This window comes from Eretmochelys imbricata, chromosome 10 (genome assembly GCF_965152235.1).
Source record: "Eretmochelys imbricata isolate rEreImb1 chromosome 10, rEreImb1.hap1, whole genome shotgun sequence".
Taxonomy (NCBI): Eukaryota; Metazoa; Chordata; order Testudines; family Cheloniidae; genus Eretmochelys; species Eretmochelys imbricata.
In genome coordinates, this window is record NC_135581.1 from 62,648,599 (window position 1) to 62,674,580 (window position 25,982).

The following is a 25,982-nucleotide window of genomic DNA, read 5'->3' on the forward strand; positions in this document are numbered from 1 at the left end:
TCAACAATGTAACTGACAGAGGAGTTGCTTACCATAATACTCTAAAAAGTACATTTCAGTACTATACCACGTTAAAAAAAAAAAACGTAGTGTATTTCAAGACACACAAACATGCCCATAACATTAAAATATCTTTAAAATGTCGTTGACAAGAATTTATTCACACCTGACTTACAGATCTCAGTGTAAGTTTCCTTTACCAAAATAACCTCATTATGTTTACTTACATCTTTGCTGTAAAAGAACTGTACAATATATATATAAAAAGCCATCAGCTTTCATCTTTCCCCAATTTTAATCATCATCTTCCTCTTCATCGCTGATCACATATTTCTTGTGCTTTTTACTTGCTTTGTCATCATCCTCTGCTTTCCTCTTTCCAGAAGGTTCACCTTCCTGAGGGCAAAACATAATATATTTCAAGTTAAAATGAAAAATTCACCAAGTTTATTTCTGTGAAGAAAAACGAAACTGCTTCCAGTTTCAGTCCCCTTTCATAGTACTCAGACTTAAAATTTATTTTTACATGGTCAGTAGTACTGAGAGTACTCCTGACATTACTCCCAACCTCCACCACACTCTCCAATCTTACAGAATCATATCAAAGATGCAATTGCCTTGCAATTGTCCAATTACACATGGACTTCTGGTGTGCTGAATTTCATTTTCCACATTTAAGAATTAAGCACACAAGCTCCAAAGCAGCATCTAGAGTTATAACACTTGGGTGTTTTTAGATGCACATCAAAAAGTTAATATCCTCAGAAAGTACTAATATCACAATGCTTTACCCCTCCTCCCGCCCCCAAAAAGGTCCTATGGCTCCTGTCCCACAGACAGGACACAGTGTAGTAGTAGGAGTTTGTGTTTGTACTTTGTATGATTTCGAATGAAGGATAACGAATAATGCTAAATATTGTTAAAAGGTATACCATACGAATAAGGTGATCGACCATTCAAGTGTGCAGAGCCCCGATCATAGAAGTGCCGGGCAATAGGGGGAGGATTAGAGTCGTCACTCCGACCCGTCTGTCGGGGAAAACTATACAGATAAGATATATACAAATTGTCTAGGTATATACACCACTGGTCGTAGAGGTACCGGGCCATAATGGGGAGGGTTAGAGTCCTCGCTCCTACCCGTCTGCCGGGGAGAAAATTGCACAGGTGAATATACCCTCGGTCGTAGAAGGATCGAGCCCAAAAGGTAGGGGGCTTCGTGTTTCCCCCTCTGCTTTGTCAGGCAGAGTTCTTTTTAGTGGGTACAAAACTTTTGAGTTTTGTAAGTCCCAGCACGAGCGTGAGAAAGTATAAGGAACTGAAATCAAATAACCCCTATGAGAGAGATAAGGCCATTTCTTGCAAATCTGTAAAATGACAAACAGGAAAGGTCCACCTTTAAATTAACTAGTTTAGATGATGAACCAAAATTTGATGGAGTATTAGAGGATGCAAGCAAGTTAAATGATTTTTATCTGACAGTAAAACAAGTCTCTTCCTGTTTTACAGAGATGCCACTAATACTGATGGCCCAAAACCAGTATTTAAATACCTGTTTAAAATCATGGAGCTACAGTAGATTCTGGAAAACTTCAGTACAGCTTTTTACAAGAAGGCTCAAATCATTTGAATTCAGGGAATCTGATTTGATCCATGAAGAACTGGAAAAATGTTGGGTTGGGCAAAGGAAGGGAAAGTATAGGAAGCGATTCTGCCCCCAACACAAGGAAGTTGTACCAATTTAACTAAATTGGTTTAGACACAGATGCAGTTAATCAACGCAACCTCCTTGTGTGGACAATCAGTTTAAGAGTACCTTATATAATCAATTTAAGCTTAAGTGAGTAAGGAATCAAGTTAAGCAAAGCTGATACAAAGCCCTCTGATCAGTCTATAGTGAAAGGAGTAGTGGCTAATCAAAATAATACAAAGATTCACTATCGTGACCACTGATTGTATTATGTGTCTGACGATGCATTGTCTACTTTGCTTTTAACTATCAAGCTAAAATAGTTAACATGTTAAGCATAAAGTTTTTTAAAATAATTTTTAGTGGAGTGGAGTCAGCACACCAAAATGAGGGCTACTGTGTACTAATTCCTATTTGATTTACATGAACTGTAGATTCTATGTGGGTATTTATTTTACAAATTTAGGATATTATAGTAATGAAATAACTAGCTTTGGATTTAATTAAGTTTTATTTTATATATAAAATAAAACTTAATATGGACAATATAAATCAATAAATATAGTAAGAAAATACAAAAAGCAATCCCATAAATCACAATTACTTTAGCTATTAAATCCAAAGCTAGTTATTTCATTACTATAATATCCTAAATTTATAAATATATATCTCCCACTTTATGTACTTCTACTGTAGATTTAAATGCTTGTTCCTTTGGCACAAGGGTAAACCAATACAAATAAAAATCTAACTTTATAAACAGATTAATTTTCAATCTATCAATCAATCTTTGGGTTCAAACACTAAAACACAACACTTCCAGAAATTCTATCAAGCAGTCATCTAAGATGTTCTGTAAACTTACAGCTTAAAACGACACAGTAAAAAACGAAATAATAGAATATATTCCTTTATTCTAAAGCTATAGATTTAAGGATGTCGGAGGAAAGTATATAACCATATGATAAAAGTCTCATTCACATTGTAAAGTCAACCATCTCAAACAACACTGTTTCCACTTCTCCCCTGACATGGCATCTTGCAGTGTGAATAGGATTTAACTACATCCATTAATTTTTCTAAAGCCACCAATTCAGAGACACTCTAGAACAGGGGTGGACAAACTTTTTGGCCCAAGGTCCACATCTGGATATGGAAATTGTATGGTGGGCCATGAATGCTCACTAAATTGGGGGTTGGGTTGCAGGAGGGGCTGAGGGCTCCAGCTGGAGGGGTGGGCTCTGGGGTACAGCCAGCAATGTGGAGTTCAGGGTGCAGGAGGGGGCTCTGGGTTGGGGCAGGTTGGGGTGTGTGGGGAGGGTGGGGGCTCTAGCTGGGGGTGCAGGCTCTGGGGTGGGGCTGGGGATGAGAGGTTGGGGGTGCAGGAGGGTGCTCTGTGCTGGGACCAAGGGGTTCAGAGGGTGGGAGTGGGATCAGGGCTGGGGCGCATGAGGGGGGGTCAGTGGTCCAGGCTCTGGGTAGCGCTTACCTCAAGCAGCTCCCGGAAGCAGTGGCATGTCCCCACTCTGGCTCCTACGCGGAGGTGAGTCCAGCAGGCTCTGCATGCTGCCCCGACCACAGGCGCTGCCCCTGCAGCTCCCACTGGCCGCAGTTCCCAGCCAATGGGAGCTGCGGGAGTGGTACTTGGGGCGGGGGCCTTGTGCGGAACCCCCTGGCCGCCCCTACGCATAAGAGCCGGAAGGGGGACATGCCTCTGCTTCTGGGAGCCGTGCAGAGCCATGGCATATGTGGAGGAGGGCAAGCCCTGGACCCCGCTTCCCAGCAGGAGCTCAAGGGACAGATTAAAACGTTTGAAGGGCCATAGTTTGCCCACCCCTGCTCTAGAACATGGTTAGGTCCCATCCAATCTATACAGCAATACAGAACTATGCATTAGTAACATTGTTGGACAACAATTTTAACTAAATCTGCAAACATGGCTGATTTTACAGTGTAGATTGAACATAAGTACCATTTTGGTCAAATATATGCTTCAAAATTTATTTCAGAATAAAAACAGGATTTTTAAACTTTAATCAGTACAATATTAGATACAGTAGGAAAAAGGGAAATACCTTTACAAGTCAGAAACTACTATGCAATAGGATGTTCTAAACCATCAGATAGAATTACAAAGAATAAAAAAAATTCTGCATCTGAAATATAGTAAAGCATCATCAAGCTGGATTGTGCCAGCCTCTGAAGCACATTATCACTATCAAATGTGGAAAATGACCTGGAGTGTGGGGTTCTTAGGTCAAAAACTGAATTTATGCGTGCAAAATTAAAACTATTCTTTAATCTCAGAATTGGGGGAAAAAAAAAAGAGCATGAATTCTGATTAGTCAAGCAATCACCAGTATTTTTCCCAACTGTTTCCTAGTTTATCCCATAGGCTGTCCTAAAAAATACCTTTTTCGGGTACACTACGACTCAGGTATTTTGTTTTGTCATGCCGCATTTCCATTTTGGTCTGTTTGCTAAGTAACAAAATAATGTCTTGAAAGAGGTTGGATATCCAATTTTCTAGTACCCTAACACAAAGCTGAATGTAAGTTGTGTTTTGACTTTAGGAAAACTGATCAGGTCTAAAATATTTGAAATTAGACTTCCAGACAGCATCTCATTTCAATTTCCTATGAACATCTTTACCACCACAATTAACAGAAGAGACAGAATAATGGAAGCGCTGCTCAAGAGAATAAGTTTAGTGCACTAGCTTGACAAGTGAGAGTATCTAACCCTGCAATCTTTAGTCAGTCAAAACTCACATTCAACCAAAGAACTTTTGCCTGAATAAGAAATGCAGAAATAAGTCCAACAGTTGTGCAGTTTTTCTGCTGACATTGTTACAACCAGTTAACTTTCCTGAAAGACATTTACGTAACAGTTTTGAGTATTTTTCCTTGCTCTTATGATGTTCCCTGATTTGTTAACCAGTTTTTAAAAAATGAATTTTCTATCATAGGAGACATTTTACATTGGAGCCTAATTAACTTTGATACAAAGAACAAATAAAATTGTTGATATAACAACTGAATTTCTTGTTTGGAAGAGAAAGCTCCTTACTTAAATATATATCATCAGGTCTAGGCAGTAATTTTACCCCTCTCCTCCACTATACTTAAGGACCACTGTTATTTTAAAATTAATGTTTAAATAGTAGTGAAAGCTAACATAGGATTTAAGAATTCTATTAAGACTCATTTCTGCTCAACTTTAACCAACACGACAAACTAACATATTTATAACCTAGAATCTCAATGGCAGCCCCTATCTGCACTAGGCATCTGAAAAGACATCTATCTAGTAAAGGTATTTCGAAAATGCTCACTACACTGTACAACAGAATTTCCCAAAGTTACATCAATGGGAATACAACTTGCCTTTTATCAGTATGCTGCATCACTTGATAATTTGATGTTTTGATGCTGGACAAAGCACTTTAGCATTGAGGACCAGCTCTCAACAACCTTTTTGTTTGTGTGTTTGACTAGATAGCCAGCATCCTTGTGCAAATCACTAAGGTATTACAGTATTTGACAGATGAGTGCCATGCTTTGTGTATGAAGATATACACTGGTAAATACCTCCAAGTCTCTATTTATATACATTCAGAGTGTTGGTTACTATAACTCACCATTGCCACATTATGTTTTTTTTAAGCTTGAGCACCCCTATGTGGCAATGTTATGAACTTCAGCCTTAAAATGAAATTGTTTTAAAATGGAAGATGTAGCTCAAAGCAGCACAGCGGATTAGCTCAGTACTCTTTCACCTCTGACGAACCAGAATCAAAGCCTAATTGAGATCACAAACGAAAATGATTTTGGTGTTCATATATCACAAAAGAAACAATTGCTAACATCTGCTTAAGGGAGAAAAGGGACTGGAATTCCAGTTCAGGTGTAAGGGCGTTAGCATAATTAAATGGGGTTACTTGCACATATGGACATACCCAGACCATGTGTAACTAAGGACAATGCTTTTAGTGCCTCACTTTCCAGAACACTAAATTCACTCAACAAATTCAAAACTAAACACTATTGGAATACTTTTAACACAACAAAGCTTTCAGTGATTTGCTTTCAGTTATTTCACCACACTCCAGTTCCTTTTAATTATTTAATACAAACGTCACTCTGCTAACACTGTAATTGGAATTATCTCAGACACAGCAACACAGAATGGAATCCTAACCAACATCCCAGTTTTAGCCACTGGACAAGATTAGGAAACAAATACACCTGATGAGGGTTTTACTGATCAGGGGTATACATCATGGTACAGCTTATATATGTGCAGTATACACATTGAAATAACTTTTGGAGGAATACAAGTTTGATCTTTCAATGAATTAAAGATTTTCCGTATTATAAGGTCCCGTACATCACACTGCAAGCTATACCGTATAGAAATCAAGAGTCATTTTGAGATATAATTTTGACATTTCAGTGAGATTATGGAATTATAATATTTGTCTCACTTTAGTGTTTAGTATTAGTAGTAATACTACTAATTAAAGAAAAGAATATAATGTTTATATGAGAGTCTAAGACTTTACACTGATATAGTTACTTCAGTAGTCTCTTAATTATTAGAGTAGTACAAAAGGGACAAACAAGGACTGATGAGATGAAATTCAGTTGAAAAATTTGAAACTGAATATCTGAAAAAATTTTGCAATGATAAAATCATCTCCTAAGGGAAACTGTAGAAGCTTCACTGTTTGACTCGTTTAAAATCAGGACTGAACAAAGGCCGGGAAAATATTCTGTAGGCAACAATCCTAAATTGATTAATAAGTCTTTCATTTTTAAACTTCCATAGATTATGCTTCTGTATATACTAACTTTTGATTTAAATTTAATAAAGGACATCAACAGGAAACTAGGAAGGTAAGATTAAGCAAGATGCCATTCAAGTGCAAAAATCATCTTTTTACCTCTAACAAAGTAATTTAAAATTAAGATAGAAGTGCTAGAGATATATATTATCTGACCTACAGATAATATATGTCATATATATCTACTACAGAGTCAAGGCGGCCATCATGTAATTGTCAGTAGAATTTTATCAGCTCTTACTACTAGGTTTGAATCCTACACCAGCATTTTGACTCCAAATAAATTATGACGTTGCAGTGCAATATTAGATGGAATTTCCATTGTTTAGAGGTAGAGATGCCATCACAATTTTACGGGGAATTTAAAAAAAAAAAAAAAAAAGGAGGCGGAAACCTTAATATTGTAGCCAGTATTTTCCTTCATATTATGCCTAGGACAGTACATGAGCTGTAAGTGCCACAGTCCTCCTTTTATCAAAGGATTAATAGTATACTAGTATTTAACTCTTCCCCTTAAAAAGCAATGATCTACGAATAGTGCTGTGTGAAACAGGTTTCCCCTCCCCCCCAACAGAATTGTCATAAGTTTATCAGGGGGAGGGTGGTGCAGACAGTAAGGCCTGGTGGATAGAGCACTGGACTGAGATTCAGGAGCCCTGGGTTCTATTTCCGGCTCACTATGTAACCGGGGCAAATCATGTCAACTGCTCTGTGCCTCAGTTTCTCCATCTGTAAAATGGGAATGATGCTTACCTCCTTTCCAAAAGGCTTTGAGAACTCTGAAAGAAATACCTAGCTTTTATATATGGCTTTATTATTATGGAAAGCATAACAAATTTAACTTTACCTCAATCCCTGGGTCCATAAAACCTTGAAAAAAATCTCAATTTACAAGAACTTAGCTGGATAAATATGATGTATCCAGTCATTAAAGCAGAGAGTAGTAGTCATTTTTCACAATAATACTCAAAATTATAAAAACAAATTGTTCATTTTCAGTCAACCAACTTTCACCATAAAATAAAATGCTTCTCTCACCTCATCACTAGTTAGTTTCTTTGCCTTGAGTAGTCTCTGCGTTCTGTCTTCATCTGATCCCTCATCACTGTCCGAAGAATAGATTCTAGCACGTTCCTCTTTAAAAAAAAAAAAAAATTAACCCAGGTAAAGACTGGTCTGCAAATGCCAATGCCTGCCAAAGCACCTTGAACTATACCAGGGATCAGCAACATTTGGCACGTGGCCAGTCAGGGAAAACCGCTGGCTGGCCGGGACAGTTTGTTTACCTGCAGCGTCCATAGGTTCGGCCAATCACAGCTCCCACTGGCCGCAGTTCACTGTTCCAAGCCAACGGGGGCTATGGGAAGTGGCAGCCAGCACATCCCTCAGACTACGCTGCTTCCTGCAGCGCCCATCGGCCTGGAGCAGCGAACCGCGGCCAGAGCTGCTATTGGCCGAACCTGCAGATGCAGCAGGTAAACAAACTGTCCCAGCAAGCCAGCGGTTTTCCCTGACTGGCCACATGCCAAAGGTTGCCAATCCCTGAACTATACCATCACATATACTGTTGCCTGATATTTCTCTCAATAATGTGCCAAGATCTCACCATCTTCATGACAAACTATAAATAAATACACAAAGTATAATTAAACAGATTGAGCCTTCTTTGTAGTTTCCTTGTTCATTATGCACTGCTCTGAGAAATCTGTTATTTCATCAGGTCTAGCCCATGAAATCAGTTAATTTGAATTAGATAGGCTGCACTCATCAGATATTAACAAAAAAAAGTTACATTCAGATTTTATTTGTACCTCTTATACCACCTTTATAGCGGTTTTTAATAGCTGCCAGACTGATTGCCTCTTCTCCTTCATCCTCCTCATCATAACGATCAGGTTCTAAATAATTTGCACTCAGCCCACGCTGATGCTGCTTCTCCCGCATTCTCCGCTGCTGGGATTCCCTGCGAATAGAAGCTCTTAACCTCTCCTCTTCTTTCTGTCCAGGAAAAGCAGCAGCATGTAAGGAACTCTGAGGAATTATACCCAGAGGGCATCTTTCTCCAATGCTTTGCACCTCGTGTAGTCATTTTATACCAGTGCAAAGAAAATGTCAAATTCTACCAAATCAGAATGGTACAGCTTGATGCTCACTTTGCACTGATGTAAATGACTACACACAGTGCAGGACTATGGAGAATCAGGCAAAGTATTTTTTATATTTGATATTTCTCTTGGTTGAAACATTTTTAGCTTTACGTTTCCTTATTTATTTTCTTATTTAATGCAGATCAGAGACAAAGGCTTAATTTCCAAGATTACAAAATCAGGTTTGTGAATGTTATAAGAATTAAAACAGTTTAAAAATAGAGGCAACAATGTGTACTTATGATTAAACTTAAATTCTGTGCAATATCATAATATGCTAGGAGAAAATGTAATGAAGGTAACCATTACTTTTTGTTTCTGGATTGCTGTGTAAGTTTAATTTTTCCTATACAGAACAAATATGATAAACACTGATTTGTTCACCCCACTGTGCCAAGAATAACATTTTCAATTAGCACTACTTTTCCTGTAGCACTGTATTGTTATTTTCAGTTAATACAAAATTTTGAAAAACTAATATTTACATCTGTAGCATCATACTTAAATGAATGTTTGAGTAAATTTGTCCATCTCTAGATTTTTGTTTTCTTACTAAAATTAAGAATTATAACATATTTACAGCTGTAACAAAGGAGTAATACAAATCCCAGAAGCAGAAAGGGGACCATGCTTTGAAGCAAACACTACAATTTTCTGCCCCCAATCCTGAAGGTTTGGAAAAACTCCCCATCTTGTGGGGATAGGGGCCAGCACCTTCCTCAGGGCTCCCTTGTGGCCTGCGGAGCACCTCAGAACCGCAGCTCTGCAGAGTTGTTTCTGCAGGTAATAGTAAATACTCCATTCACCGGGCTTATTTTAGGACAGCTACACCTCGATAGCAATTGTAATCTTTGCTGACACTAGTGACATGTAAACAGTCAGAATGCAAGGACACTTTTAATAAAATGTATACTTTGGGGTGAAATCTTTTGCACAGTTGCCTGTGTAATGGTCCTCAAGTGCATGAAAAGTCTAGTCGCAGAACAAAAAAAAGTTACTTTTGTTAAAAGTCAAAAACATTAATTTTCACAGCCTTATAAATAAAGACGTTTGGCTGATTTGCTTCCAAAAACTCCAGAACCATCTCTTAGCCCCTCTGCTTTAAGACTAAGCATGGGAATTTTCAGGCCAAAGGATTATTTGGAATGGTGACAGGGAGAGATTGGAAGGGAAATAAAAGGGGATAGACTAGAATAGGGCTAGTTTCTTTAATTATGAAATTACAATAGGCTCTAGAATGTTATACAGGAGGCACAGCATTTCACGAGGAAGGTAACAAATCAGCGAAGGGCTGAATAGAAGAATTAGTCCCCCTAGCGGGCCAGGCTAGGAATGGCAGACTTGGGCATTAATTCTGCCACAAAACAGAGGCATAAATTACTGTGATTATTATACAACTGGCTGCTATGTTCACACACTTGGCAACCAACTTTACATAATATACATGAAGAAATACCTTCATTTGAGTCTTTGAACATTTATCTGAAAGAGACAAAGTCATCTTCCTGTGGAGGGCACTGTCTTTAGAGTGAGGCCTGTTAGAAAATCGTTCTAGGTTAAACACACTTCTTATAAGGGCACCTCTGCTTCCTAACATTAAGGTCAAGCCATGGAAGTCTGTCTGTTACCAAGAAGGGAAAGCAGCAGGGAAAAATGATAAAGGAGCAAATTCTTCATATGCATGCATATAGGAAGTTCCAATGCAAGTTAATACGTAAAAAATTCCACTGACAAATACACGATAACTTCCATATTAGAGTATAGCAGCACCTAGGCACCTCAGTCAGGATTGGGGCCCCATTGTGCTAGGCCCTGTAGAACAATGGAGTGGCAGCTGCCTATCCCATTGATGAATTTGGGATATAATTTTTAATATGCAAATTAAGTGTACACAGTCCACATAAATATGAACTAGAAAGTCTGAGTCATTTAGTGACTGCTGGAAAATACAACACATCACCTTAAAATGAATGTTTATTTCATCTTAAAAATAAAGCCTTTTCAAAATTTTACTTCCAAGGCCTTCATTTATTGTATTCTTAATATTTGTTTTTAATTTTGTTATTTCTGAAATCTCTTGTTAAATGGGTACTTTACACTCTTACAATTTCTCCTCCTAGTTTACAAGGTAACCACTATACCAGGCGCCATATCCACAGAGCATAAAAATGGATGCTGATAGAATATATTGTTGTGATTTCTATGTCAGCACCAGAGATTGCATCTTAATTTATTTTACTAAAACCCAATAAATACCCAAGAATATTCAGACATGATATTTGCAATTTGAAATGAACAATGTTAATTCTAAGTTTTGATCTAAAGAGTAATAAAATTCCTTATCATAATTAATACCTTAATCATTTCTGTGCGCTGAGACTCTGGATCACGGCCAGCCATGGGCAAGATACGAATTTTTTGGGTCTTTGAACATCTATCTGCAAGAGACAAAGTCATCTTCCTGTGGGTGGCGCTGTCCGTAGAGTGAGGCCTGTTAGAAAATTGTTATAGGTTAAACACTTCTCACAAGGACACCTCTGCTTTCCAAGAACAATTACAGACATGCCACAAATACAATCAGGAAAATCAAAGACAAAAGCAAAAAAAAATTAAACAGAATAGATAATATGCACAGTACACAAGAATTATCTGATAGATCAAAATATTTAGCAAAATCACCCTTCCCCTAAGAAATCCTCCACATCCTCTTACACACCTAAATATTTCTCCTTCCACTTTACATTTATGCTTCTGGTCATAGTCACCATCTTCATAGCAGTGAAGTATGGTATGGAGATTTTTTTCCAAAGAACATCAACATTCCTCCTGATTCGCACCAAAACTTCTCATTTTAAAATTTTAAATTAAATATTAAAATTACAGACAAAAATATAGTCAGCCTAGATAATGCAATAAATAGCACACTGGCCTTTCAAGCCTGGAGATTTGGTCTCAGACCTAGCTACCTTAATGTGCAGGTCTACTCTGAAAAGTGAATATTGAAAAATGGCAGCTTCTTACTGAACATTTCTGTTCCCTATGTATTCAGTGAAAGTGAAACAGTATTTGTATTTATTTATTCCCTATTATGCTATGGGAGAGAAGAGGATGCTGGCCTGTATTCTGATACTCACATATCAATGAAATCCAGATTGCAGGACCAAATTCTGACTTCATTTATGCTTGTAAAAAGGCGAGACAAACATGGCATCCCCAAGATGTCACTTTTTAGAGAAATGTACTTAGGTCTCAAGTGTAGCTAGCATGCTAGTCTTTGTCTTCAGCAACAGTATAAACTCAAACAATTTGGCAGTCTCTGTATAATTGATATTCAGATCCCAAAACGGCCAGCACTGAAGTCAAAAGGAAGCCTATAAAACTCATGACTGAGCCATAGTTAGGTGTATACATCAACACCAGCCTTACTTTTCAAGGGACAGAAAATTCTTTTAAAAATAGTGGGTTTTTTTAAAAAAAACCTCTTCCATACAAGGTGTAGTAAAAGAAAAACTAATGATCCATTACTTTACTAATTCATCTCCACCTTTTAAGACCCAAATATTTCATACCAAAATGCTGTACTATGACTTCAAGCTCTGTTAATGAACTGTATGTTTACCTGAAGGTTAATTTAGTCTTGAACACAGCCTGGCCCTGTAGACCAGTTCCTTGTCTGATAAACAGATGGTTGTGATCTCCTTGTAATGGTGCCTTGTACACATCAAAGACTTCATTGCCCAAATGCAGCGACATGCTTGAAAAAAGATTCATATATCAGTTATTTTCGTATTTAGTGACTCATTCTGTTTTTACACCAATATTTCATTCCCTCTTTTTTATGCATAATATGGATTGAAATATTATTAGCTAAGTAGTACAATATTTGCTCAAAGATCTGAGAAAAATTGTGCAAGAACTTCAAATTTCACTCACTCCTCACTTTTATATGCAAGAACATCTGACAACTATGTTTTCCTAGTCTAGAAAAACCTAAGCTAACCTTCCATCTGACCACTTGACTATCCGTGCATTGCTTTCTCGAATCTCATTTCCTTCTTCATCTCGTCGCATTCGCCAACGTATGGTGTTTTCCACCTGTTGGAACAGAAAGCCTGTAAACATGTATATAAAGTAAAATGTGAACTAGCTTAAAGGAATATTGAAAAAAGATATAATTGGGAGGTCAAGAATTAAGTGCCAGTAGTTAGCTGAATCTTCTGCGTGCAGGGTAAAAGAAAAGCTTTTGCAGAACAGTTACACTGCATCTAAAGAAAAAAGTAGATACAACAGAAAACAGCTAAGCAATTTCTATGAGTGCTGAACTTGTTTACTTCTTGGTAGAACAAGAAGCAGGGGATATCTATGAAAAGTGTGACTCAAACCATCACCTCTCAACCCCCCAGGCTTTTTGGTTTATATAGTAGTTTGAAAGAACCTAACAGGAAAGACGTGAGATGCAGAAAGAAAATTACAGCTATACCTTTAGTTTTAACCTGGTTCTACCTTCTTCATCAAGCATCTCCTCATCTTCAAATTCATCCTCATAATACTGAGGATCAAAAGGTCTGTAATAAATTAGATAATGTATTCTTTATTCACCTATCTTCCAAAAAAGCAAACCCATGTTATTCTAGGATTGCTAAAAATAAATTTGTGATTCCATTAAATTATATATTACACACAACTGTAGACATTACTGCCATGGTATACGTACATTTATTTCTGCCACCATGTAATAAACTGGAGAGGTTTTAAACCACAGGAGACCCACCCTAAAGTCTCCCAATAATATCAGCTGCAACCACTTCTAACTTTTTAAATCTCTGAATAGCTTTTTTAAAAAGAAAAAGTCTACCTCAAATGTGGTATCCTCCCCTGAGGTCCCACTGTGGCAAATAAGAGGTTAGGCCTGAGTCTAGGACTAGATATGATCAGCCTGGTCCAGTGAGTTTTAAAGTGTGATAAAGATTTTGTGAATTATTACGGTTAGGATGCAGGAATTCCTGTCAGGACAACATTTGGATGAACCATCTTTCATATGAGCCTAATACACTGGTGGGCAACCTGCAGCACGCGGGGCACATGTGACCCATCAGGATAATCTGATTACAGGTTGCAAGACATTTTGCTGACGTTGACCGTCCACAGGCATGGCCCCTCACAGCTCCCAGTGGCGGCGGTTCGCCATTCCCAGCCAATGGGAGCTGCAGGAAGCGGCGGCCAGCACATCCCTGCGGCTCGCCGCTTCCCACAGCTCCCATTGGCTAGGAACGGCGAACTGCGGCCACTGGGAGCTGCGGGTGGCCATGCCTGCTGACGGTCAATGTCAGCAAAACGTCTCACGGCCCACAATCAGATTACCTGGATGGGCCACAGGTTGCCCTCCACTGTTCTAATAGGTATCAGATTTGACACAGTCCCACACCTAACCCATCTGAGAGAAGGGAGAGGCAGAAACACAAATTTCTTTCTTCCTCCACTACGCCTGACAGCTGGAGGAGTTGCCATTCTCACTTCCTCTCCCAGATGCTGTAAAGGAAAAGAAAGTGGGTCAGAGAGAAGCTGTTAATCTGCTAAATTATTGCTATTTTAGGCCTAGCCTGCACTAAATATTTAGGTTTGTTTAACTATATTGTTCAGGAGTGTGAAAATTCCACATCACCGAGTAGTGTAGTTAAGCTGACCTAAGTCCCTGTGTCAACAGTACTAGGCCCACAGAAGAATTCTTCTGTCGACCTAGCCACTACTTCTCAGGGAGGTGGATTATGTATGCCAGTGGGGAGAACCCCTCCCATCAGCATAAGGAGTGTCTATATTGAAATGCTACAGCAATGCTGCTGTCCTATTGTAGTGTTTCAAGTGTTAACAAGCCCTTAGTCTCCATTTTTGGGTACTGACCCATTAAAATCTCCAGTATCTGCCCTTGCTGTTGTTTATGGCTGCAAATAATGTTGGGAGGAGAAGCAGCGAAAGCGACCAGAGTTGTCGGCTTCACTTTTCTGCTTTTTGAGAAAGCTGTCAATTGCTGCAAAGCATTGCAGTAGTCTGTCTGTAGACCTTCAAACTCTGTACATCCTGACCCACAAAGGTTCACATTTGGAACATTATCTTTTCAATCATAAAGGCTATTGGCTCATAAATACTTCCTGACAGGCCACAGAACAGAACATTTTGAAAATCATGCAATGGTGCATTGGGATAGAGGTGGTCCAAAAGAAGAGTTCTCTTTAAAAGTGGTCTGCAGCAGGAGAATGGGAGAACCACCAAACTAGAGTATGTCAGGAACAGGACTAGATTTACAAGGAAATGGACACCTTTTACAAGATCCAATAATATAAGTCCCAAGTCAGTGGTATGTTTAGAAAAAGCAATATTCAAAACATTTTTTGTTACTGGTTGATGTGCAGTTGGAGTCACAGAGTAGTATTATAAGGAGCTAAAGAAATTTATTTTCTTAGAAATTTTGGATAAATATTATGATCTGTGTTATACAGATGGTCAGTCTGAATGATCATAATATAGTTTCTTCTGACTTCAATGAATAAAAAATAGTAATTTAGCAAACAGATGAGGTCAAGCTTATTCTAAAATCCAAAGCAGTGCTTCTATTATTCAAAAGTACATTTTTATGTCATTTGGCTAAATTAAATGGCTTACAATACACTAGAAGATTAAACCTCAAACTGAATAAATATGAAAACTATATGTTTAGAACTCAACAGATAATCTTAAAAGCTAGTCTTTATAATACTATGAACTCATTAGGCACATGCTACTGTTTCAAGTCACTAGACTTTTAAAACTGATGCGTTGTGAAGATACATACTAAACTAAAAACCTGAAAACCATGCACAGTTCTAGTAAATACATCACAGCTCAAAGCTTCTCTAAGCTACTTTTTACATTATGTTCAGTACATCATTTTTGGATTTGCAAAACAAGGTTGCCTATTGAGAAGAGTCATACAGATAAAATTAAATGCCATCAAAACAGATTTCCTTGATTTAGGAAATACTCAGGTCCCCTGAACAAGCTGTTTACTCTGAATTAAATCTCAAAGGAAGATCATTTGGTTTTCCAATATATGGTCCATTATTCAGGATGAAAGTATCAAGGTTCACCAAAAACTAAAGCGGTGTTGAAGAAAGGCAAGATAGCTATAAATTCAGGAGAATAGTGCAATGCAGCCACAGGCAATTAAAGAAAATAGATTAAAAAGGACAGAGCTACTCATTTGAGTTGCAAACCAAGCTTACAAAAAAAAAAATCACTAGTTCTTTTACTGATTTAGACAAGAGTGAGATGATTAATTTTATAGGTAGACCAGTTAAAAATGGCTAATCTCACAGGGTCAAATTAATACAAAATAAAAAGGAGTTATTTAAAATTATGAAATGCATGTATCTAACAGGTTGAACCTACACATTTAGTTTACAAGAAGACTGTAAAATGAAAAGTGATCTGAATATCTGATCGACTATATCAAAGTATGCACCCCAGTGTTAATTATATTTAATGTTGCCAACAGAAATTTCATTGGACTACTAGACAAAAGCAATACAGGGAAATACTATGTATGAGTATAAATAATTAACACCTTTAACAAAGACTCAAATGCAGTATTACCTGGGCTCCACACTGAGGAAGTTGGGCAGCTTCACAAAATACAAGTCATTTCCTAAGTCAGTGTTTACTTTTGGTATCTCTACTTCTATTCGCGTTTCTGGAATAGGTTCTTCTTCCTGCTGCTCCTGATTCAGTCCATTCTCATCCTAATGGATGGAGTAGCAAAACCACATTACATTATGCAGGTGAAAAAAGCCAGATTGTTCAGGTTGTTCCACTGACCACTTAATTTTTGCTCTGAAACATATGGAAAACCTCTCTCTCTGTCCATCCACCCACCCACATGGAATTGATTGTGCAAAGCACAAACTACTGACATAAAATTATCACACACAGTACTCAAGCATTAAAGTGATTTCAGTTATGAATGTTAGCTCAAGATACCAAGAGAGAATGGAAATAAAAAGCATGGGACTGATCCAAATAAATCGGTCTTCTACTAGGAGCTAGGAAATGGTGGTAACTTTGCCTAGACTAAAACTGGCCTTTAGATGTAAAGGGCTTTGAATCCATTGCCATCTAATCCCAAAAGTACTTTTCCAACAGGCCTTACTACAAGTATCTAGAACAGTTATAGTACTATATTCTACTTGTTGACATAATCAGAACGTACTCAAAATATATAACCACAGTTACAACAGCAGAAAAACAAGTGACCCTATCGTACATTGCCATATATAAGAGGTGAAACTGTTAATAGTGATTCTTTCTGCCTGGGCAGTATCATTTATGAATTCTCATTAAATTATCAGTCTTTCATTAAAGCATGCTAAAACTCAGTCCTCTAGGATTTAAAACTCTATATTAGACTGCTGGGCCAGGTGTAAGAGGCATAGCAGGCAAATTCTTTTGAAGGACTTACAATAGGTTGCCCTGGAGTTGGTGGCTTGTCTTCCCCATCACTCCCTGAAGAAATGTCATCTGCACCTCCAAACAGATCTATCGAATCTCTGTGATCTTCGATAGAAAAATTATTTTATATAGGAAGAAAGAGAAACTGTTATATTCTACCACTAGAAGTCATCTACAAGATCATTAAAAGTGACCTGCAAAGGAGAAAAAAAAATTGATTTCCTATTTTGTGCATTTCTCTAGGAGGTTCAAAGAGGCCTTGAAAAGGTGATTCGTCTCTTCCCTCACAAAAAAGTTTTTTAAATAAGTGGATGTATGCTTAATGCCAGATAAAGTAGAAGGGATTTGAAAAAACAGCTAATTACCTTTTTGTCCTTCTGCATCGCTATCCATTTCTGAATCTGATGCAATTGGTTTTTTACGTTTCATTCGCAAAATTTCATCTTCACTGTCACTGCCTCTTGCAGACTCTATCAAAGAGAATATATCTCCTCAAATTAAGAATTTCATTCTGCATCTTTTTACATCTCACACTATCCACAGCTTGTATTAATAAGTAAACTAATTCAAACAATGAAAAAATAATTGACGTTTACTGGGTGAATCAAGCTTTATTAAAAAACTATTATTGTTAGAAGTCAACTGGAATTAATAAATAATTTTATAACCAAATCTGAATCATTTCAAGCCAGGACAACAGAAGTGATATTGTTATGGACAAGTCAACAAGAAAACACATGACTTAGGGTCCTCATTGTAATGGTGACAGTTCAGTCTGTTCAACATTAAGATTTGATTTTGTTTATGAAAAGACAGCAGAATCAATCTTTGAGAAAAGGTCACCCAACGGGAGGATTAATTATCTCAACTATGAGATGACTACAAGAACCCAGTGAAGGTCAGGGATAACGATATTTTAATTTGTCTATTTATAGTCAAATCATTAACACTGTATTCAATCCTACCAGATTTATGCTCCTGTTCCTCATCATCATCTGAACGCCTGTGATCTTCATCAGAATGCTGGGCCCTTTCGTCATCATCAGAATTCTGCATCTTCTCCTCATCAGAATGCTGGGCCCTTTCATCATCATCAGAATTCTGCATCTTCTCCTCATCAGAATGCTGGGCCCTTTCGTCATCATCAGAATTCTGCATCTTCTCCTCATCAGAGATCTGAGGCCTCTCTTCATCATCTGAGTTCTGCATTTTCTCCTCATCGGAGTTTTGTAGTCTTTCCTCATCATCAGAAATCTGAGGCCTTTCATCATCATCAGAGTTCTGAACCTTCTCTTCATCATCAGAGATTTGCGGCCTTTCCTCATCATCAGAATTCTGGAGCTTCTCATCATCATCTGACTGATCACTTTTGTCCTCTTTGCCCCATTTTTCATCCTCCGAATTTGCTTTTTCAGATACATCTGCATCTGAGCGACGGCTACCTTCATCTGATCCGTGTCCTCTGTCATCATCGTCATCAGCAGCTTCTGAACCACTATGCTGATCTATATCTGACTGGTCATTATCTTCATGCTCAGAATGTCCCGAAGCTTCAGAGTGATTGTACGATCTTTCAGACCGAATGTCACTCCCAGTATGGTGAGATGCTCCCTCATCCTCACTATCATCTCCAAATAATTCTTTATTACTGGGCTTTACTGCCTCTCTGTCATCATCTCTGTCACTCTCACTTCCAGAAACATTACTGCCAGAGCCAGCATTCTCCTGATCAGAGTCAGAGTCAGATCCAGAGTCAGAATCTGGAAAATAAATATTACCCACTTAAAAGTGATTGGGGGAAAGATCGTCAGATGAGGAGATAACAAAAAGATTAGCACTTCTTAAGACAAAGTGGAAAAATATAAGAGGGGTCATGAGACACGCACCTAAATAATGAAAGTAAATTGCATGCTCTTATTTACATGATAAGAATAAAAAAACAGCTAATGAAGTTGTGACATTAAAAGGAAATTTTTTTTCTTTTTTTTTCTTTTTAAAGGACAGATTACTGGTCTGTGATCCTGTCACAAGGCATCATTGAAACCAGAAGTCTACTAGCAGTCAGAGAAAAACTGTACATTTATATGGGTAATGAGGAGACAAAGATAAATTTGATAGTTTAAAAAACATTTTTTATTCTAACATTTTACTCTGTTTATAACATCTTGTGAGTTCAAAACTGAAATTGTTTTCAAATCCAATTTGTTTGCCTTTCCCCAACACATGCCCACAGACAAATTAGTTACAGTAGAACTACTCATGAGTGCTGGGTTTGCAGCACTAATTTTTATTCAAGAAAAAAAAACAGGGTTTGTTCTGAAGAGTAAATTACATAAAATGACAGGAACTTCGCAAACATAAAAAAGCTCAAATTTTGGACAAGCCAATCTGGACAATATCCATAAAGAAATTATTTCAGCATTTTTCTTTGAATTGTTGATGACAACTGTGACGTATGAATTACGTTAAGGAACCACGGTGATCATCACAAATATATGTAAAAAGAAAAAGTTATAGAAATTATATTAACAGATTATTTTTCTGGATAAAAAGGAACAAGCAGGAAACTCATGGAATACAAACATATCTAAACATAAAAATACTCAAAGAGTAAAAAGGCTAATTATCAAATTTATAATCGGAAACCAATTTTGCAGCAATTTCATGAAAGTCAGTTATGCAAGATCATGCTAAAGGGAAACTAATACACTATGACACGCACATTCACTAAACTCTCAGTCCTAAAACATGTACTTTTTTATTTTAGATGTATTTTAACTGGAACTGATGTACTGAAAAAGAAATGAAATTGAAAACTTGTTTAACATAATAAGAAAAAAAGTTCTAGACTAAACCAGAAAAAAAGACAGTTTTCCAAAAGACAGGTGATGAAAAGTGTGTTCTTTCTTTCCTCTCCTTTATTAAATATTAATTTAGCTCTGCACCCAGGATAAAAATGCTTTGCCAAAAAATCCAAATAACAATATCTCAACCCAAAGAAATTCATAAATAATAGTTTATATAAAGCAAATATTTGCCCCTATTTATACAGTTTATAAAATTAAAAACAGAACAAAGATCTAGTTGCATTAAATTCGTATCTCTTATGCCCAAGCTGGGGCAATCTGTTTGCTTCACTAAAGAGCTGAAGTCCTTTACAATGCAGTACCTATTAAGCAGAAAAAAACGGGGGTAGGGGGATTACTATCAACAGAATCAGTAGAACCACCCGGGTTAAGCAATTTCCCTGTCGGCTCCACAGTCGAATACTGGGGCTAGAGAACTTGGTCACCTCTAACAGCAGCTGTAATAAAACAGGCTACGATACTGGGGTATTGCTAGTAATGAAACCCTTCGGGCCCAGAGCAGGGGCCACGGACACACGCCCCCCTCCCCTGGCTGCAGCACTTGTCAGGGGCATCCCAGGGGTGCAATCACCGCGGCAGGCAGGAAGTCAGCCCCGGTGGGCCAAGTACAAAACCGCAGGGCAAAGCCCACCCACCACAAACACTTCTTACGAAAAGGGGCAAAGCCTTGGTGGAGACTGAAGGGAACCAGCAGCCGGAGAGGATAAAGGGAGGGGAGGGGGAGACCCCGGAGGGGCAGAAGGACGGGCCAGTCGTTCGGGGGAGGGAAGGGGCAGAGAAGGTTAAACACGGGAAGCGCAGCGGGGCGGGCCTCTCTCCCCTCTGCGGACCCTGCGTTGGTACCTTTCTGCTCGGGCTCGGAGTCGACATCGCTCCCGAACAGGTCCTCCATGTCCGCCATGGCGCGGGCTCACCGGCGCCAGGTACGACGCAGCCGCAAAGCGCAGGCCTCGCTCGCCTCCTTTCCGGCGCCGCCGCACCACTGGGAACTGGGGAGGGCCGCGGCGCCAGCCAGTGACGCGCGTGCGGAGCGACTGGTTCCGTACGGGGTCAGGGGCGTGGGGCCGCCTGTGCTGACCCGACCCAGGCATGGGGGTGGAGGGGGCGGGGGGAGCCTTAAAGGGGCAGCGTCCCATTAACGGAATTCCCCCACGGCAGGGGCCCACAAGTCTCTCTCGCCCTTTCAGCCTGCACAGGGCCTGGCCACGATCCCCGGCACCAGGACGCACCCGGGACGGGGGACAGTGATTCCACACCCACCCCAGGGCTCTGGGAAGTGGAGTATTTGAGTTGGGCCAGGTGCGATGGCTGCTGGGATGCTGGGCCCGGTCTGGTACCCACAGGGCCAGCAGGATGCTGGTACATTGGCGAGGGAGCTGAGATGAACCCGAGAACGATTAACGGGTTTGAAAACGTGCCTCAGCCTCAGCGTGCTAAACTCCATAGCTTGAGTCTGACCGACAGAGGAGCCAGGGGTGACTTGAGCACAGCCTGTCAGTAGCTACAGGGGGAACAAATATTTAATAACGGGCCCTTCGGTCTAGCAGCGAAAGGTGGAACACGAGGCCCCGGTTGGAAGGTGAAGCTAGACAAAGTCTGACTGGAACGAAGGCAGTTACATTTTCAGTGGGGAGTCATTAATCATTGGAACAACTTATGAAGGGTCAAGGTGGAGTCTCCATCACTGGCCATTTTTAAATTGACAGGCTGTTTTTCTAAAACTTATGCTCTAGGAATTATTTTGGGGAAGTTTGTGTTCTACAGGAGGTCAGACTAGATAAGCACAATGCTCCCTTCTAGCGTTGAAATCTATGAGTGAGGGGCTAATAATCCCCACCACCACCCCTCCCCACTGGCCCCAGCCCCAGAGAAAAGGGCCAGTGATCCGCCTCACCATAGGAACCCCATGACACAGGGTCCAGTGACCCTCCTGCCGACCCACACAGGACAACTCTTCCCAGGACTATCATCACATCCCCCTAGGTGCTTCACATTGACACAGGATCTGGCATTTACCCAGCCTGGGGACCACTGACTCAGGTTTGCCAGCCTACGGACTTGTCCTCACTTGCAATATGGGGGTCAGGGCATCCACCCCAGTGACCACTCATCCCAGGACTCAGGCATCCACTTTTCTTCTTTTCTTTGTATGGCTGATATAAATGTAGAACAACAACTATAGTTTTACATTTAGATAGTTAAGCCAGATAATTGTGTCTGGAGTAGCAGAGTGGATTGCTTTGATGCCTCCTTTGTATTTGTGATTCAGGCATTGAGTTGTTATATGTTCCATGTTCTGTTCTGCCATGGTTTGTGCAGATGCAGTTTAGGGTTACCCATGAGCTCCATGGGAGATCGAAGCCAAGGCTCTTCTGGATTGGGTCTTTCATGGGGTAGTTTATTTGTGACTTCTTGTGAACTCCATTTGGCTTTCCAAGTTTAATCAAGGTTGAAGTTGCATTGTTGTAGGTTAAATGTCTGAATCCAAAAGGGCTTATGTGACTTTAAGTGGTGGTGAGGGATGTTGTTAAGGTCATGGTGGAAGGAAAAATGTTCATTTCCCACAATCCTCTGGAATTCCCGAAGGCGTAGTGTTTTGCAGGAGGGGATCCACACTATGACAGCCGGTGTCTTGGTCCTACACAGTAAGGTTTTGTGCTTTCTTCATATCTCATGTTCTACAATCCATCTCCAGTAAGGAGTTACAAAGTAAAAGTGAGGGAGTACTTGTGGCACCTTAGAGACTAACAAATTTATTTGAGCATAAGCTTTCGTAAGCTACAGCTCACTTCATCGGATGCATTCAGGGGAAAACTGAATGCATCCGATGAAGTGAGCTGTTGCTCACGAAAGCTTATGCTCAAATAAATTTGTTAGTCTCTAAGGTGCCACAAGTACTCCTTTTCTTTTTGCGAATACAGACTAACACGGCTGCTACTCTGAAAGTAAAAGTGGATCACATAAAAGTTTATTTTCAGGCAGTTACCACCCCACAGTCCTACAGTAAACTCTGTCCCATATTTTTCATAACTGTCCTTAACTTACTCTACCAGTGACTAAACCAGGGGTTCTCAAACTGGGGGTCAAGACCCTTCAGGCCATTGAGAGGTTATTATGTGGGGGGGTCATGAGCTGTCAGCCTCCACCCCAAACCCTGCTTTGCATCCAGCATTTATAACGGTATTAAATGTATAAAAAAGTGTTTTTAATTTATAATGGGGAGATTGCACTCAGAGGCTTGCTATTTGAAAGGGGTCATCAGTCCAAAAGTTTGAGAACCACGGGACTAAACTGATACAGGGTGGGACTGAGCATCCGATCTCAAGCAAACCACATAGTAGAGCATTTCTTGTCCTGCAAACCCAAATTGAAATGGGGCAGAATCAAATACTCCACTTCCACAGGCCAAACAGAGGAGAATCATGTATTTTGACCCAACTGACTCAGTGAGATCATTTGGGTCAGGATTCCTAAAAACAATGAAATCCCTGAAGATTCCTGCCATAAGAAGCCAAATAGGGAAAAGGGACACATTGTCTGGTGGAAAGAGGATAAATGACACCAAAAGGAAGCAGTCTGGGGGAGAGAAAGAGAGAGTAAATTTAGATTTAAATTGGCCAGGTGATGCTGCAAATTGTCTACGTGGCTCCAGCTGTAGTTATGAACTATAACATTCAAAGAGCTGGGAATTTTCCAGTCAACTAGGTACATTTGAACAGACAGCAGAGAATGGGCTGGTTGCTCTTTTCAGATTTACCCCTGATTTTCTGTCAATTTTCTTATCTTGCTTTGTTACTGAGAATGTAATTTTCTGCTGAAATTCCCCCCACGACACTTACTAATCCTTTTATAAATCGCTTGGAGCAAGGCTGCTGAGATACTTTTTGTTCTGAAATCTTAGTATGCTTTTCTCAGAAACATTCAAGCTTTTGAAAAGGTATAAACAAATTCTGCTTTTCATATATTTTACTCCATTTACCTTTTTTAATTGTAAAAAATATAATTATATTGAATATAGGGAATAGGAGTCATCCAGATGTTTTTTACTTTGATATTAAATTCCTTACATTTGCACTGCACCCCACAATTTCATTGTACAATATACTGCAGATGCTTTCAGTTTCCGATCCAACAGTCCATTAAGATGAGTGGGATTGGTTGACCACTCTCAGAACTGTTTCAGGCAGATAGCCTAGCTATCACATTCAGTGCATGTTTTCCAGCTTTTCTTCACAACCTGAGGGCTAGAAACAAATTTATTTTTTATAATGAAAGTGGAGATTCTCAGTCATAGTTGTGTGGTAAGGGATCAAATTCTAAGTCTGCTGAATCAAATTCTAAAGCCGCTGAATCATGGAATACACAGAACTTCACATATAAGGAACAATTCTGCATCAACAGCAGGATACATTAGATGACAGAGTAGGTCTCTTCTCTCTCTAATTTTTATTAGCCAATCTGTCCAGGTAGATTGGTGAGCACATCTACCACTAGTGAAGATTATAAAATCTTTCTGTAATGTTGCCTGGCCTATACTAAAATTACATAGCAACTTCAATTTTTGGAGTGAATAGTTGTGGGTTAATTCTCTTCTCTGCCACATTTTCATTAATTTGAAAGTAGAATTTGGTTTTGAATATCTTCTGTTAGAAGTAGTACACAACAAAGCAATTTACAAGTGCCTTTCTTTAAGCCCTTAGAGCAGTGAGTAATTAGGCAAATATGGCCATCTTTTTGTGCTTAGCAATAAGGTAGCTCAAATAATGTCAACAAAAACATTCGTAAGAACTGTCCACTGTAGTAAGTGTGCATAGGATTGGACCCCTGGGAGGACTTGTCTCACTGAGCTAAGTTGTGTTTTAATAGGCAAAGAAAACATCATAACACCCCTTTCCCAAAGGACACTGCTAAATCAGCATTTTGTTAAGCCATAGTTCTGGCATAAGAATTAAACACAAACTTTTGTGCCAGAGGTAAAAGTGCTCTCTAACTGAAAGCAGACACTTGACATAAAACACTGCTGGTATTAAAATATATACTGGTCAGCCAGTTTGTGCCATATAGCCAGAGCCTGCAGCACTACGCTACCATGAGAGAGGGAAAGTACTGTGGACTCCAAAATAAGAAAACTCCCTGCAATAATTAATTTCAATACAAGGACCACTTGCAGAATTAAATAATTGGGTTTGAAAAATACTTAGAATCAAATATGCACTTCTGAACCTAAAGAAGAATGCCCTAAGGTAATGTGAGATTTCTGTTAAGATGTCTAACATTGCTATTTTAGAATTACCTACATGTTGTCCAACACTGATAGGACAGCCTTATAATTCTATCATGCAACAAGAAAACCCTGTTCTACAACTTCAGAATAAAGCAGGGCCTGTTAGTTACAGCAGAAACAACGTATTTGTAATTTAACTATTGGGCCTGTTAAGAAGCAGAAAGTTAACTCTGAATAGCTTTTGGCAGATGACAGATCTGCAGGACGCACTCTGCCTCTGATCTGTATACAATCTTTTCCTACGAGTGCACCTTTCTTCTTTGTGGTAGGCCTTGGGCCTCCATTCTGCACAAGAGGAAGTCTGTAACTAGGGCCCTGGTGTCAGCACCTCTGTTTCTCACTGTGACTACTTCCACAAATCCAAATGAGCTTCTGCTCCTGTTGGAAACATACCATCTTGGGAGGTCTGCAACCAGCAGATGATTGGAGTGACACTAGACAGCCTCTTCAAAACAGAGTATTTATTAGACAACAGGAATACTACCATCTTTAGGTGCATTGGGTTAAAGAGAGGTTTCAGAGTAACAGCCGTGTTAGTCTGTATTCGCAAAAAGAAAAGGAGTACTTGTGGCACCTTAGAGACTAACGAATTTATTTGAGCATGAGCTTTCGTGAGCTACAGCTCACTTCATCAGATGCATACCGTGGAAACTGCAGCAGACTTTATATA

General features: G+C 39.3%; 1 protein-coding gene and 1 long non-coding RNA gene across 3 annotated transcripts in view; one reads left to right on the plus strand and one right to left on the minus strand.

Annotated features, from left to right (window-relative positions):
• Window positions 1-129: 129 nt before the first annotated feature.
• LEO1 (LEO1 component of Paf1/RNA polymerase II complex) lies at window positions 130-21,017 on the minus strand. 2 transcript variants are annotated; one of them, XM_077828953.1, is made up of 12 exons: window positions 20,872-21,017; window positions 18,127-18,921; window positions 17,527-17,631; window positions 17,172-17,266; window positions 16,310-16,455; window positions 13,164-13,248; window positions 12,684-12,778; window positions 12,303-12,437; window positions 11,039-11,174; window positions 8,348-8,534; window positions 7,575-7,672; window positions 130-396 (listed from the first exon to the last, which is right to left on the minus strand). In XM_077828953.1, exons 1-12 carry the CDS (start codon window positions 20,927-20,929, stop codon window positions 295-297), a joined length of 2,037 nt encoding a protein of 678 aa, XP_077685079.1. In that variant the 5' UTR covers window positions 20,930-21,017; the 3' UTR covers window positions 130-294. The 2 variants fall into 2 exon arrangements, with proteins under 2 accessions (XP_077685079.1, XP_077685081.1); XM_077828955.1 differs by lacking the exons at window positions 130-396; window positions 7,575-7,672; window positions 8,348-8,534 and adding an exon at window positions 10,148-10,218.
• Window positions 20,868-25,982, plus strand: part of LOC144271553 (uncharacterized) — a 29,664-nt gene continuing 24,549 nt past the window's right edge. Inside the window, exon 1 of the long non-coding RNA XR_013347367.1 lies at window positions 20,868-20,951. This is a non-coding gene — a long non-coding RNA (uncharacterized LOC144271553). The remainder of the gene's footprint in view (window positions 20,952-25,982) is intronic.